This window comes from Melopsittacus undulatus, chromosome 4, assembly GCF_012275295.1.
Source record: "Melopsittacus undulatus isolate bMelUnd1 chromosome 4, bMelUnd1.mat.Z, whole genome shotgun sequence".
NCBI lineage: Eukaryota > Metazoa > Chordata > Aves > Psittaciformes > Psittaculidae > Melopsittacus > Melopsittacus undulatus.
In genome coordinates this window covers 81,537,206-81,552,314 of record NC_047530.1, presented here as the reverse complement: position 1 = coordinate 81,552,314, position 15,109 = coordinate 81,537,206, and the positions used below count along the sequence as shown (strand labels likewise).

The 15,109-nt window shown below is 39.6% G+C and overlaps 1 protein-coding gene across 1 annotated transcript in view; it reads left to right on the top strand.

Moving 5' to 3' along the window:
* Window positions 1-1,794: 1,794 nt before the first annotated feature.
* The window catches only part of CCDC93 (coiled-coil domain containing 93), a 50,049-nt gene continuing 36,734 nt past the window's right edge, over window positions 1,795-15,109 (top strand). The window contains exons 1-6 of the mRNA XM_005153775.3: window positions 1,795-1,944; window positions 3,118-3,231; window positions 4,933-5,027; window positions 7,537-7,648; window positions 12,977-13,075; window positions 14,433-14,489. Coding sequence (XP_005153832.2) covers window positions 1,903-1,944; window positions 3,118-3,231; window positions 4,933-5,027; window positions 7,537-7,648; window positions 12,977-13,075; window positions 14,433-14,489 — 519 coding nt within the window. The 5' untranslated portion in view covers window positions 1,795-1,902. The remainder of the gene's footprint in view (window positions 1,945-3,117; window positions 3,232-4,932; window positions 5,028-7,536; window positions 7,649-12,976; window positions 13,076-14,432; window positions 14,490-15,109) is intronic.

Genomic DNA, 15,109 nt, shown 5'->3' with positions numbered 1-15,109 from the left:
AGTTACAATGACAACAGATACATTTTTTTTATTATTTTCCTGCCTTTCCTTTTCATTCCCTAACCATGTACCAGGTGAAGGAACATTCAGGTCTTCATTGTAAAGGAGAAAAATGTTTCCACTCCTTGTGGTCGCATAGACAGAAAGCAAATTAAAAGAACCTATTACATTTCTGCAAGTATATAATTTCAAACCTTGTCTAATACTCAGTCACTACTTAAGCCCCTAGTTTATACTACCCTTGGCTTTTTATTTACCCTTTTTCTTTAGTGTGTTGCTTTGATGAAGAGTGTTATGACGATATCATGGCTCAGGAAGCAATTTTACAAGTTGCTGTTTCTTTTCAGTAGTTATCTTGTAACCTGTGCTGGTCACTGCATCTGAAGGTCACATACATCCTTTCCTAACACTATTCTGTTTCAACCCTTCTTCTCGTCCCTGTTTTTTATTTCCTTGTTTGTTTCAGTCTCCCTCTGCATGACAATCAAATTAGAGCCATATAGTTCTTTGTGAGAAGGCAGACAAAGAGCGGAAAGCAGTATTGCTCTGGTGAGCATGTTAGCCTGTGGGGCAGCATAACAGTTTTCTGCAACTCTAATTAAGACATGGCCTGTCGTTACACCAGTATGCAGCCTGGGCCAGCCTGGCATATTTTTGCTTTTATTATTATTGGTTTGATTACTCTGTCAGGGCAGCAGTTGGTGTGGACTGGTTCGGGTATGCTCCGCTGCCCTTCAGTGGATGGAAATAATGCTCTCGTGTGGCTTGCTTCTTCACCACTCTGAGATGTTTCCAACCACAGCCTTACACAGTTTATTTTTGTATAATGCTCTGTGCACAGCCAGGAGCCTAGAAATGGAACACATGGGGCAGGTGTGAAAAAAGACCTCTGTCAGGTATTTCCAAAGCTGTAATCGACAAGAAACTTTACCTTGCTGCTGAGCTGTGGATTAGTTCACTACCGGACTGTGATCACCCAATAAATCCTTGTGTGTTAGTGTAATTTTACAGGTGTTAGTGACCAAATGGTGTCTTCCTAACACTGGCACTACCAATGAACACTCATCATGCTGTAGGGCTTGCTGGTGCTGGTGAACATGCAATGGGAGGCCAGGCTCCAGCATAACTGGTCCCTGAAGGCAAACAGGTGCTCACCTTCCCAACAGTGCTACGCTCATACATGGGCCCCAAAACATGCTTGCTGCCCCCAGGCTGAGGTAGAACCATGTTAAGGGGACTCAAATGGTCCTGAGCATGGGATCTGTGTGCAGGACAGAGACAAGTAGTTAAATCCCCCTCAGCTGTTAGATGATTAAACGAAACCCAGCTGCTATGGAGGAGTGCCAGCACCCTGTGGGTCACGAGGGGTGATCTCTCAGGTCATAGAGCACTTAGTAGCTTCTTCTCCATGCCAGTGAGAGGCCTCAGGTCCTCTTGCAAAAGATAAAAGGAGAAGGATGTGCGACCATCAGCAGCACAGAAGCAAGCGCACGGGATTAGCGGTGCCCGCAGGGCGGGAACAGACCGTGCGCGGACTCTGGCACCGCGGCCCCGGCGCAGCCGTGGGCACGGGGATACCGTGCGAAGCGCCCAGAGGCGCCGCCCGCGGGCACGGGCGGGCCGGCTCTCCAGCGGTTACGCTTCATGCAGTCAGTCACATGAGCCGCCGGGGCGTCGCGCAGCCCCCGCCCTCCTTCTCCCACACCCCTTTGACCGTGAATGGCACGGCCCGGATGCGATTGTAACGCAGGGAGGGTGAGGGCGAACCATTGAGCGGGGGCGGGGGAACCCGGTAGCTGCCGGCCGGGAACACCTCTTCGCCCGGGCGCTGCGGCGGCGGTAGGGGGGAAGCGGACGTGACAGGCAGAGCTGTCGGGCGCAGGCTGCCGGAGGTGGAGGGCGATGGTCGTCCCCAGGGGGCAGGAGTACCAGGCTCCCCAGGAGGTATTGTATCGGCGTTTCCCCCAGCCTTCCTCCTCCCCCACGTTAGGCTGAGCAGCGTTGGCGAGGCGCGGCCGCCCTCTGCTTCCCCGGCCTCGCAGCACTGGCTTCACTGGACTCCCTGCCTGCTCCTTCCCCTTTTCGTCTTCCTGCGGGCTGGGGTTGTGCTGGGAACCCGGGGGTCATGGCTGTTGAGCGGGCTCGGCCCTCCGCGTGTGCGGCCCGCGGCCCCGTGAGGGCGGTCCTTCGGGGCGTGGGGAGCCGGGCTCCTCTGCGCCCCGTTACCGGGGGGGGGCCTGTGGGGCTGCGGGCAGCGCCTGTGTTGGTCATCTCCTGCGCACCATGGCATTTCCTTGTCCCCTCTTCTTGCGAGGTTTTACATATTTCCGAGGGAGGGAGGCAGAGGAGAGGAAGGAGGAGGCTGGAGGCTGTCTAAAAGATTTTGAGGAAGGAGGATGATGGGGAGTGTATGTGTGTGTCTGTCTGTCTGTCGGTCTGCGTGTGTGCGCATTCCTGCCGCCTCGGAGGGGAGACCTGGAACCCTATTAGATGTCTCTCTTGCCTGGGTCTGAGGTGTTTGGGTGCTCTGTGCCTCTAGTAAATCGTATATATTCTTGGATCTGTAGGGTTTCATCCTGGAGCGTGGGGACAGAGTGCTTTTATAGGCTTGCTGCGCTGATAAGGCTTTGGAGCACTGAAACTATCCAGGCTACTCATCAGAGTTTACTTTTTTGTTATTGCTGCACTTTGCTTAAAATTGCAATACCCAAAAAGTGGGATTCCGCATGAATTTCCCATGCTTTTATAAGGAAGTTATGGAAGTATTAAAGTGTATGATTTTGTGAACCCTGAAACTGAAACAAGTGTGCAAAAAGGAGAATAAATTAACTGTCCTGTAACAATAGTAGCAGTCTGTCTAGCTGGAGGCAAGCGGTAGACAAGGAGTTTGAGCAGCAAAAGCAGATTAAAATATTTAACTGGGTGAAAAAAAGTGTTAAATCCACGTAGAAATGCGTTGCCTATTTCTCTAACATCTTTCAGATTAACAACCCAGTTGCTAATGGAAGTCAAGTTTTTCCCTGATGTATGGTTTGTGTTAAGATAAAAGTTTGGAAAATATTAACGGAAAGAATGAAAGAGAAACAGAGAATTAGTGTTCTGTTATTTGTTTGTCAGGTTGAAACGAGAGAAGATGAGGAACAAAACATAAAGTTGACTGAAATTTTGGAACTGTTGGTGGCTGCTGGGTATTTTCGAGCCAGAATCAAAGGGTTATCACCCTTTGACAAGGTGAGACCAGTGCAATAGTTCTTTTGATTTCCTAAGTGTATGAGGATTAGTTTTTTTTTGCTGGGTAGTTTAGCAGTTCTGCGTAACTTTAAAGAAGACACTTGCAACATAAGAGGCTTTCCTATGTAAATGATTCTTCAGATGACCCAGTTTCAGACAGATAGGAACTCCTCAGTCTGAAAAACAATTTTGTGTAACAAGGCCTGTTTTAAAGGAGACAACTGGATGCAACTAATGGCTGGTGTGTTTTTTTGTGGGTGTTATGGCCTAAGTTATAGTCATATATGGGGAATTTTGCCCCCCTCTCAGCTGCACTTACAACACTAGAAAGACTTGATTATTGGAGATAGAATGGTAATTTTAAAAGGAAATATTAGTAAGAAATGAGGAAATACTTGTCTTAGAGGTCTGTTTAAGACTGGAACAGTTAGCCTAGTGAGATTATTTTGGGGCTGGTTTTACATATCTTTACAGTGTTATATACATTAACCTTTCATTGTCGTAGAAAGGAAGTATGTGATACTTACAGTGAGCAAAGTTCAGGTCGAAAAGAGACTTCTGAATCATTAGAGTGCTGACTCTGAGAAATTCCTGAAGCAAGGTTTGAAAACACAAAACTACAGCAGCCGTGAAATGGACTCTCCTGCTTTCTGATATTTCTTTGATCATTGCACAGCCGTTCTTTTCAATGCAACTTTAGTTTCTTCAAACTGCTTGGCATTACTGACCTTAGCTCTCAGGAGGTTGTGCATAGACACAAAGTAGTTCCAAGGAGACTGCCTTAGGATGTAATATTATTGCATTTATGTGTAGAAATGGATGCATCTAGTGCATACTTGCCTAAATAAAATTGCAAAGTTACCTTTTCATGACAATGCCCAACCTCTACAATAATGAGAATTGCTGTTGAAAATAATCTAGATGCTAGTGTAAAGGGATGCTGGTTAACTGTTGCAGACGGTAATGAGAAGGGTAATGTGTTACAAAACCTTGTATGAAACACCCCAAGTTGCTGTGTGGTGTTGGTAACTTATTCCACATTTTAATCTCTATTTATATGATTGCCTTTGCATACATTTAGGTTAACTTGCATATGTTTATACAGGCTGTCTTTAAATATTTATGTAATTTATGTAAAGTTGATGAAATGGCTTGGGAGTTTAAATATGCCTAAGTAGCTGTAGGAATAGTGCCTGAAATAGAAATTTCTGCAGAGCTGATGGTTTTCATTGCTATGTTGATACTGTGCCTAGTGTTTGGTGTTGCTTATGCTAGCAAGCAAGGAATAATAGTAGCAATGGTTATGTATAAAAATTAAATATATGAATAGAGAAATTATGAACCTTGACAAAAATTTTATATAGTCACTTTTTAAAGATCATGTAATTTAAGATACTGCTGTGTTTTATCTATTTGTTCGGATTTTTTTAATGAAAACTGTGTCAAAACTAGCATAAAAGCAAGAGAGGAATTTAGAATGTCACTAACTGCTGTTTTTTCTATATATGTTTCTTCCTGTGTATGTGTATTATATATAGAAGTTGTTTGTTTTCTGTATGTATTTTAGTCTCAATGTAAGAATACTGAGGATGGAGAAAGTACTAAGCTGTAATTTCTTTAATAAATAAAGCCTTTAAGATGTACTTGGTTTTACCTCTTCAAATTAAAATGGAACTAACTATGCTGTTGGTCTTTTGGTAGGTGGTAGGTGGCATGACGTGGTGCATTACTACCTGCAACTTTGATATTGATGTTGATTTATTGTTTCAGGAAAACTCTACTATTGGTCAAAAAATGTAAGTTGGTTAAATGGTAGGTGTGGCGGGTTTGTTTTTTTTCTTCTTGGAATGTGGGGGGGAAAGTTAACTGATACTTGCTTGTTTATAAAAAAAATTTTTTAGTCCAAATTTCCTGTTTTTCAAGACCACCTGTTTGTAAAACACTGCACTTGTTTCTGGATTTCTCAGGCTGTAGTTCCACAAACTCTAGAATCAGAAAGAAGCTTATTCCAAAAAAAGACAGTGCTATTTCCCTCTGTGCTGCATGTTCTTATATCCCTGCTAAGCAGTGAAAGTATTTGTGGGGCTGTACTTTGAAATGGACTGGGAACTGATCCAGATTAATACCTACCAAAAAAAAATATATGTATAGTTTTAACATGAATCAGTTCCTGGTTCCAGTTCTTTATGCAGCTGTACAGATGCTTGTGCTGGCACAAGGGGATGATGCCGAAGCCAAAACAAAAGGTAGAGGGAGACCATGCTGCTGGAAACTGGAATACAACATTAAAAGATCTTCCTTGAGGTCTCTGTCTGCAGTTTTGCTGTGTAAATAACTTCTGATATTCCTTTACGGCTTTGAATTGTAGTTGTAGGCATCAGCAAACAATTTAAAGCATGATGCTGTTTCTGAGAGTTACTGAGGAGGAGTTCCTTCCTTATGGTGACCCAATGAGACCATTTTGGATTGATTCATTTCTTATGCATGGAATTTGCTCATAAAATAGCTAATTCCTGTATTAGGGAGGTTGTAAATGTTGTTTATGATGAGAAAGGAAATACATTCTAAACTACATTATTGCTTTATGCATTTCTGTGACAAAAAAGCCATAATTAAAATTTGCAGGAAATAAGATTAGCCTGTCAAGTTACATGAAGAGAACTGTTTGCTCAATGTAGTTAAAAAGAATGTCCTTCTGTGCCTTTTTCTTTAAAGTCATTTAACATTGGCAAGACTGGCAGTGTTCAAGGCCAGGTTGGATGAAGCCTTGGGTGATATGGTTTAGTGTGAGGTGTCCCTGGCCATGGCAGGGGGGTTGGAACTAGATGATCTTAAGGTCCTTTCCAACCCTAACTATTCTATGATTCTATGATTATAAATAAAGATTTTTAATAAGACATTTAAATCATCATAGATGACTAAATACATAAAGCATTAAGTGCACAGAATTAAGCACAGACTAGGACTGAAGGTGGTTTTTATAATGGCCAAGTTTTTGTAATTGCCATCTTTGTTACCCTGAAGAACAGCAAGGTAGGAAATAGTTAAGTTGTTCTCAAGATGTTCTGTTATTTTTTCCAGCTAACTGGATGCAAAACTAGCTTCTTTCCCAAAACAGCAACAATGATTTATTTGTAAATCTAAAGTGTTCTGGGTGGAAGCATAGGCTGTTTTAATGTCCTTAAAACGTTTATATTGGTGGTGGCTCAGTGCTTCTGTGATGTTCTCAAGATAAGGAAAAGTTAGGTTGTGTTTTCGCAGTATTATTCTGAAGACATTTTGATGGTGTCCTATTATTTAATTGCTGGGTTGGAAATAAACATGGGAACATACATTAGGAGAGGATCTTGCATCTATTGCCTTGTAAGAATTATGTCAAGGTTTTTACTTTTCTTTAGACGTGTAATTTTTCAGGCTCTGTTCCTAGACTTTGGTCTCTGCCTTATGTCTTGCTCGCCTTTGTTCTTACAGGGTATTAGTTGTACATTGGGCAATACTGAATGTCACTGAAGTCAGTACTGGGCCAGTTAATTTTTTTTGCTTCATGGAAAAGTAGTTTTAGTTTTTCCAATAAAGTGCTCATCCTCCATGCTGACACCTGCTTTGCAAATGTGTTTGACAATATTGGCAGCAAAGAAATAGAGAAATAGCTTGCCCTATAAGGGACTCAGTGGAAGCAGTCTGATGGTTTTGTAAATGAATCCCTTGTGTTATGGTAATCCTTCTGCTTTACCAGCTCTTACTTGAGCTATCAGAACAAGATGATTGCCAGCAAATTCAGTTTTACTCACTTCAAAACTGAAGCATGCTGTGTATTTAGCTTTTAGGTCCAATATATATTTAACCTCAAAATTTCAGTAGTAACATCAAGGTATATTTGGGGAGTTATGCTAAACAAGTTTTTAAGTTCTTCATTTGATTCTGGACTTTCTTTGAGTGCATATCACTTGCTTAGTAGAACTGTTCTTAAAGCTAGTGTTTCTTCATGTATGCATATATTATGACATACAAAGATGTTTATAGATATATCTAACATGGGTATTTTATCTCACCAGACATGCAGACCTTAAAATTTTGTGTTCAATACTATAAATGAAATCATTAGGGGTTTAATCACCTCTTCACAGACTTAACTGTATATATAGTAGAATTAAAATATTTTGTAAATGGAAGTTTGATTGCTTTTCACAGCTATATACAGTGGAAGACACTAGAGGGAACCTTCTAACTGTGTTCGCAAAAATAATTTGTAACTTACAAAAGAAAATTGTAGCATACATATGTGTGTTTGTTGTTTTATTGTAGTGCCTTAACTGAAAAAATTGTATCAGTATTGCCAAAAATGAAGTGTCCTCATCGTTTGGAACCACATCAAATCCAGGGACTGGATTTCATTCATATATTTCCTGTTGTACAGGTAATAGTTTTGTGCTTTTTCAATACCTTGCTGAGAAAAGCTAAAAAAACTTTGCATAAAGAGCTTAACAAAGATATGTAGTATTACTCGTCTCTTTATTTAACTTTGGAACGAATAATTACAGAGAAGTAGTTTAAATGAATGTTTTTAAAGAATTGAGTGACATTAGTGATGATAGCATTCTTATGTGTTGTTTGATCCAGATTTAAGAAAAAACACACACCAAACTTTACTTTTTTTGAAGTGGAGTCAGATTCTGCATTTATGGAATGTCTGCTTAAAAACCCTAAAATTTAAGCTTGTTTCAGAATCTGATAATCCATTTTGCTACACTAGAAAACAGAACAAATATCTTGCAGTCTGTATTAAGCTTATGGAGTAAGTTATGCAGATAGTCATTCAATCAAAAGCATATGAATAGGGCAGAAGCCAGCTGAGGTTATTTCTTTAAGATTAATTCATCCTTCATTTGTATCACTCTAAAACTGTACAGGTGGAAAAATAAATGACTCTGACCTCACTTAAGTACTGTGTACAGTTCTGATGTCCTCAACATACATGGAGCTGTTGGAGCAAGTCCAGAGGAGGGCCATGAGGATGATGGGAATGGGATACCACGTGAGTGGTGCCCCTCCGGGATCGGTGTTGAAACCGGTCGTGTTCAACATCTTTGATGACATGGACAGTGGGATTGAGTACACCCTCAGCAAGTTTGCTGATGACACCAAGCTGTGTGGTTCAGTTGATAGACTGGAAGGAAGGAATGCCATCCAGAGGGACCTTAACATGCTTGTGAGGTGGGCTGATGCCAACCTTATCATGTTTAACCATGCCAAGTGCAAGGTCCTACACCTGGGTCAGATCAATCCCAGGCACAGCTACAGGCTGGGCAGAGAAGGGGTTCAGAGCAGCCCTGTGGAGAAGGACTTGGGGGTGCTGGTCCATGAGAAATTTAACATGAGCCAACAGTGTGTGCTCACAGCCCAGAAAGCCAACCGTATCCTGGACTGCATCAAAAGGAGCGTGACCAGCAGGTCGAAGGAGGTGATCCTACCCCTCTACTCTGCTCTTGTGAGACCTCACCTGGAGTATTGTATACAGATCTGGTGTTCCAGCAGTTCCATGTCCTTTTTATGTTGAGGACAAGTTCAGAGGAGGGCCACGAGGATGACCAGGGGGCTGGAGCTCCTAGCATATAAAGACAGGCTGAGAAAGTTGGGGCTGTTCAGCCTGGAGAAGACTGTGTGGAGACCTCATAGCAGCTGTCCGATATTTTTAGGGAGCCTACAAGAGTGCTGGTGAGGGACTATTCATAAGGACTGTAGTGATGGGACTATTCATAAGGACTGTAGTGATAGGACAAGGGGTAATGGATTCAAACTTAAAGATGGGAAGTTTAGGTTACTGTCAGGGTAGTGAGGCACTGGAAGAGTGCCAGCGAACAGAATCCACAGAGGAAGTTGTGAATTCTCCATCCTTGGCAGTGGTCAAGACCAGGTTGGATGGAGTCTTGGGTGACATGGTTTAGTGTGTGGTGTCCCTGCCTGTGGCAGGGGGGTTGTGGAACGAGATGATCTTAAGGTACTTTCTAGCCCTAACTGTTCGGTGATTCTATGACGTGATCCTGTTAATGTGTGTCAGTTGAGCACAATGAACTGACCATATGCATGCTCATAGTTCTCCATTTTATTAAGGTTTCAGTTATGTGTGGTATCTTGAGAATTCTGGTATTTCATTCTCATTTTTTTGTTTTACTTTCATCGGCACACAGCATTTAACTGTGATAAATAGGGGAAATTAAGACTGTTAAGCAGGCTTCTTTTTCATCAAATCTTCTTACCTCCTGCCTATGAAAGGATTTAGCAAGAGTTTAATATAAATTCCAGTTTGTAAGAAGTGGGAATATTTCCTGTTGTCTATTTCTTGTAACCTTCTACTTAGGGGGCTTTGGAGGAAACACACTTTCACTGCACTCCTCACATAAAGTTATATGGAATGTGCTACTGTTACACAACTTTCAAGCTGTGCTGATGCTGCCTAAGGTGGAAAGTTTGTATCTTGTTAATGTGAGTTTTTACTTCTAAACTTGTAATTTCCTACAAAAAAAAATTAAAAAAAATCCAGCCCATGTTAATTTCTTGCCCTGATGACTTGATGGTAATGAATGGTTATATTTATCAAATACAAGATTTCTTTCACAGGAAGAATAAAATGAGAACATGAAATATTCTCTGACCTGCTTGATCAAAAGTCCTGATATAAGATATTTACCTCTGGAAAGGCAAAACAGTAATTCTGAACAGGGAAGCAAATCAGCTTTTGGCTTTCTCAGAAAGTACTGACTCTCAGTAGCTGGCCAGTAAATGGTATGTCTAACCCAAACTTGGTGAAAAATTCTTGATGACCTTATTTTTTTTTGTATGTAGAGGATTGTTTTTAGGAACTGTGGCTTTCTGATAGGTTCCTGTGAAGTTCTGCCTGCTTCAGATACTGTTAGTTCTTTATTCATCCCAGCCCAGAGAGGCTTTCAAGAAAACTTGTTGGTGTCACTAGTATACTGTGTTCTAAAAAAGACTATAGAAGAGGTATAATAGACTGACCACACTGTGGCATGTAGGATTTATGGTTTTGATAATGACACTTTACTCAATTCCCTGTTAAATTCAAAATTTCACTTACTATCTGTAAATTTCAAATCAGTCCCCAAATAATACAGAATCTCTTTCATCTACCTGGCATTGTGTCCCAAAAGCTTTTGCACTGTGTGAGCTAGACTGGTGAACATGATGGGAGGAATTTAGATTAATCCTTCCCTGCAGGAAGAAATTAGATTGAGCTGGCCCACTGCCATAGACTGTAGCAGAGTTGTTTTTTTTTTTTTTTTTTTTAAAAAAGTGTGTATATATATACACACACTAAAAAAATATTTCAGCAGCCAAAAATGGTGCTGTTCTTACTTGTACATTCTGCTTATATTCCTGGAGAAAAGTATGTACACAAACTTGTGTTGAGATGTGCTTTGTTAATTACTAGTCTGCATTTTCTCTCATTGTCATCATCTTCCCCTCACTTTCCAGGGGTTCATGGTTATAGCAGAGAAGACAGTTGCTGGTTCAAACTTGGATCCCGAGATTGATCTGATCTCTTATGTGACCTCCTGCATGGGCTGTCAACAGCCCACAAGATTTATCTTCTCCAGCATTATTTAAAATGTACTTCAGTCTTTTGTGGCTTTTTGTGTGGTCGTATAAATGTCAGAAGAAGTCTTTTTTTCTTATAAGGACATGGTTATTGAACATTTCATAGGCTTGAAGATATATATTTTCATGGTGGGGCTGTATTTTTTGAAAACAGTAAGTGATCTGTAATAGAGAAAAAGAATCATAGAAATGCACATAACCTAGCTATATTGGCTTCTACCTGGTATACAGCCAAGATTAGTGAGATGATATCATGTTCCATATTGTGTCTTATGTCAGAGTGTAATGGACAAGTGATACAAGACAGGTTCAGTGTTGGGTCCTGGCACTGAGAGCCAAGAACATTTTCTGTTCAACTTCTAATTGCTTCAAATTCCAGTAGGGCTTCAGCCCATCTCCTCCCACTCAGGCTGATAGAGGTGGGTGCTGTGAACAGTTCAATCTTGCTTTCTAGGAGGATGACTGTAACAGAGCCCACAGGCTGTGTAAAAGCCACCTGGAATATCTGTTGTTTTAAAGTATGCTCCCAAGGGCTTCTTTGGAGTAGTGAGAGATGGTTGGAATAGGTTGCCCAGAGAGGTTGTGGAGTCTCCTTCCTTGGATATATTCAGGTGCTGTCTGCACACGATCCTGAGCAATGTGCTCTAGCTGACCCTGCTTGAGCAGGGAGGTTGGACTAGATGACTTCTGGTGGTCCTTTCCAGCCTCAAGCATTCTGTGACTGTGAACCCATGTATGCATGTAGACACATTTTTGTATATGTGCTGTGAATTAAATACTTCCTAGTACTGAGAGATTTTGTGTTTATTCAGTATGGCCTGCTCAGTAGGACTACAAGATCAATAGCTTTTAAAGTACAGTAGAGTTTTGAGGTTTTTTTGAATGTAGAAGAAGATGTATGTTATGTAGACTGGTACAACTGAACTCCTGGTCTGGTTAGTTCTGAAGTATGCAGGCTATTCCATGGTACAGATTAAAAGAAAGAGTCAGAAAATTAACATTCCTTTGTTTCATAAACTACTGTGTATTTTTCTATATTACATATTACTCTGTATTTTCATATTTATATTATTTTATTACATTGTTATTAATATTTAACAAGTAATAATGCTATAGCTAATATAACTAAGTGTGATGAAATGTACTTTTTAAAAATGTACTTTTAGCTTAAGTAGTAGATGTCTTCTGCTAGAATGTAAGTTTTATGCAACTCAGATTTTTGGGAGGGCACTTCAGGTTTTGGGTTTTTTTGAGGGTACATCTTGTGGGTTTTTTCCCTTCTTAAAGATGCAGGCTAAAAGAATGTTTAAAGTGGCCCATATCCATTTCTATTCCCAAGACACTCTTCATTTTTCTTTTTTGGAATTAATTTATTGAAGATACAAATACTTGGATTACAGTAATTCATTTGGCAAAATTCCAGTGAATTTTGGTTATGCTTGAGAAGATTTAATATGTTTTTGCTTATAAATGAATTTGTCAACTAAGAATTCCTACTAGTTGAAATTCACAATAGAATTTTCTTTCCATACTTACTAGAACAAAAATAATTAGAATGCAAAAGCAATTCAGTATATGAGAAGTTACAGTGCAAGCTGAAAAAAGGGAAATCATGCAACAAAATAAGTAATTTTGCACTATTTACAAATAACATTTAGAAAAGTGGTTTCTGGGGGCCATACCAAGCTTTGCTCTAATGAGTTTATAAGGGAAGGCAGTTTGCTTTTCTTTGGACTATTGAATCCCATTATGGTGTGAACAATATGGCTCATTGAGGTTTGTATGATTTGCTATTGTTCAGCAAGATGAAGGGTATTTAGAGTTTTAAATGTAAAACTGGTTATAGGAAAAAAGTGGTTTCTTAGCTTATGCTTTATCTGATTGCTCTACGGAGCTTTTTAGTACATAGAAAAAGAGCAAATATGGAGTTTATGAAATAGCTAATACTGAAGCACTTTGTTAGAAGTAGATCTCTACCATGTTTACAAATAAGTGTTCTTGTTTGTGTGCTTAAAATATGTCTTTAGCTTTTGTCAGACAAAAAAATTAAAACCAGTTATGCAATAGTTTGATGTTTGCTGCTGTTAGTTCCCCCTCTTTCAATTGATGCAAACTTCTTTTTTTCCAGTGGCTGGTAAAACGTGCAATAGAAACAAGGGAAGAAATGGGAGATTATATCCGTTCTTACTCAATATCACAGTTTCAAAAAACTCACAGACTACCTGAGGTAAGATTAAGCCAGTTCTTGTTTCTGTTATATCAGATGTTTATGTGCAGTATCAGCTTCACAGCTCTGAAATCAGCCCAATATACCAGATCTGCCTTTGCTATTGTTTTCATAATCAGCCCTAGAGTAATCCATGTACAAATTCAAAATGTTCTGAGAGAGAGTTCATAGATACTGGTTAACTTTTGCTTTATAGTTGCCTTAGTTTTTCTGCAATATTTGGTACTTTTCTGTTGGTCTGACATGCCAGGTATATTGCTTCTGGAGTGGATATAGACCTCTGTGCAGTATATACAGCCTAACTGTGTGACTGGAGCTATGTTGCCTGAAATGTGTTTGAAAATACCTGGCATGCTGTGAAGAAGCTGATCAAGCTAAATGAGAATTGATGCGTTGTCAGTTTTTTCCAACTTTGGTTTTGTTTTAGACTGTTCAAAGTCAGCTCCTTTCTCCCTATATCCAAAACCTAAAATTTGTTCTTGAAAACTAGATTCCTAAAAATTTTCATTCAAAGACTGAATTTGGGGAAAGACAGAGACGGACAGGTTTGGGTTAAAAGGGAATACATTTGTCTCTGTAAAATATATTTAACAGAGGAGTGATGGGTAGAGTTTTATGTAAAAGTGTAGTGGTAATTTTACACCATTTGTGATACCTTAATATTCCTTCTAATAGTCACATACTACCTGTTTTGAAATTACATGCTTAGAACAGTGTTATTATCTTCTTACTATTCTGCAGTAAAGATACAAAGTTTCCTTGGTGTAGTAGAAGGGCTAGAATGAGCTTGGATTTGTGCCTTTAGTGCAAAGTCGTCAGTTCTGTTCATGCATATCCCAAGGCAATTCCATATTTAAAACCTAGGACCCAAGTTTCGTTTCTAGTTCAGTAACAGCATTAAAGATAGATGTACCTAGTATTGGGAAAGACAGATGGATTTTATTAGCTTTGGATGCTTTAGATAATATTGTTTAAAAACAAAAAAAAAATCTAATGCTTAGAAACCGAAATAAAAGTAGGGGTAAATTTTTCTTTTCCACACTAAGTCCAGCCTAAGTTCATTTCTTCACAGTGTAGGAATTATTTGAGACCGTGGTAGTGGGTTGGCGTTGCGTTTGTGTCAGGTACTTTATAAGCAGAGAGCAGAAAGACTGTATTTATGGATACAGTTTTAAACCTCTACTACCCATCTGATGAGGGAAGTAAAGAAATTTCTGTGTTAGGGGAAACTACTAATATTTCACCAGATAATTCAGTTAAAAGCTATTTGGCAATTTAGTTTGCTAAACTCATTACAGTATCTGAGATTTAATCTCCGTTCCTGGTATTTTTAATTACCTCCATTAATATCTTGCAGGATGATGAATTTATGCAAAGAAAAGAGAAGGCTGTCAAAGCTGTCACTGATATATTTGTAAGTATTTTAGATTTTTATAATCGAGAAACTAATGGGTTTAGTTAAGAAATGGTGGTGGTAAATTCTTTTTAATGCAGCCAGTCCTGGGTTTTCTCATGAGGAGGTCCCAGTTAAGTTACATGTCAAGCTTCATATTTAAACCAGGTCTCAAATACCAGCATATCATAAAACCTTTTAGGTGTGTACTCTATGAATATATAATCTGTATCAACAGTCTGCAGAGAGAATGTGGAGTTCCATGCTATCAAACAAAAGTCACAAGGTGGCTTATAAGCTGTTAACCCTCAGCAGACTGTTCTGAAGCTATCAGCAGTTAGACTGTTTGTCTATATCAAAATGGCAATGATCTCAATTAAAATGTCTGCATTTCAGCACTTGTCGTTTTTACTCCTTGTAATTAGTAGTGGAAATACCTTATTTTGAAAATACTTGCTTCAAGTAGCACATGTTGGTTGGGGAACGTGGTATCACTTCTTGCGATTCTCTAATATGTGGGAAATGTTTTACCTCTTCAGATGCATTTTTTCTAAAACTTGAGTAAACATTTTGTATTTTTTTTGAAGCTTGTTTATGAACACTGCAAGGAGTAACATTTAAAATGCATAGATTGTATCACT